The 1,064-nt window shown below is 68.2% G+C and overlaps 1 protein-coding gene across 1 annotated transcript in view; it reads left to right on the forward strand.

Moving 5' to 3' along the window:
- LOC119587342 (extensin-1-like) overlaps positions 1-1,064 on the forward strand; it is a 16,953-nt gene that overhangs the window by 3,446 nt on the left and 12,443 nt on the right. Inside the window, exon 2 of the mRNA XM_037936088.1 lies at positions 16-155. Within this exon, the coding sequence (XP_037792016.1) occupies positions 16-155 (140 nt within the window). The remainder of the gene's footprint in view (positions 1-15; positions 156-1,064) is intronic.

Here is a 1,064-nt window from a genome sequence, read left to right on the forward strand (position 1 = left end):
TACATCATCTACCAGCATGGGATAAGATTTCACTGACTATTATCATCCGGTCCAGCAACACTCCTTGTCCACCCTTCAACCTTCAGCCCCCCCCCCTTTGTTTCGGGGGCTCCCTGGAGATCCCAAGACAACCTCAGTCTCCCTCCAGGCAACAGGTAAGCTGGCCGCTGACCCGGAACGCGGAGGGCCGACGGCCCCGGGGCGCGCGGGGCACGGGAGGGGAGGGAGGGAAAAGCCCGCAACGAGAGCGCGAGGGGGACCGGGTTGCCAGCGCCAGCTCGGCGTCAGCGCAAGAGAACCAAGGGCGAGGGAGCCGAGCGAGCGAAACGGTGCGAGGGCGATCGCAGCGAAACCAGGGCGAGGTGAGGTCCGATGCGCGCGCGCTCGCGAAGAGAGAGAAGCGACGAAGCGCGAGAGCAGGCGCGCAGCGAATCCAGGGATAGCAGCGCGCGCACACCGGGCGAGGGTCGCGCGCACCCGGGCGAGGGCTAGCGAGCCGCGCAAAAGTTAGAGTTGCGCTAGCGTAGAGGAGCGACAGGGAGTCGGTGCGAGCGAGCAACCGGAGAGTGCGCGAGATCCAAACAGGGAGAGGGTCGCGCGCGAAACCACTGCCGCGGGCGCTCGCGCTCGCACCCGGTTCGCGGCGCGAGGTTTGCGCTGAGATCGTATCCTCGTCGCGCGCTCGCGCGAGACGCCGCGAGCTGCAGCGACGAGAGAGAGCGCGCGCAGACCGCGCGCCGCAACAGGCGCCGCAAGCCTCTCTCGCGGGCTCCGAGCGCAGCTACGCTAGCTCGCGCCGAGCTGCGCGACTCGCGGCGAGAAGAGCGCCGCGAACCGGAGCGATATCTCTCCACCGGCTTAGACAGCTGCGCAACGCGACGCTCGCGCGCGCCACCGTACTCCGCGCGTCGCCGCGCGCTCGCTCGTCGCTTGCGCGAGACGACGCGAGCAGACGATCTCTAGCTGCGTCACCGTGCGTCTCCGCGCATCATACAGGGTAAGTCGAGCGAAGCGCCCACCGGGCTGCGCTCCGCTATGAACCACCGTCGTAATGCCAGGCCACG

Source organism: Penaeus monodon, chromosome 22, assembly GCF_015228065.2.
Source record: "Penaeus monodon isolate SGIC_2016 chromosome 22, NSTDA_Pmon_1, whole genome shotgun sequence".
NCBI classification, from domain to species: Eukaryota; Metazoa; Arthropoda; class Malacostraca; order Decapoda; family Penaeidae; genus Penaeus; species Penaeus monodon.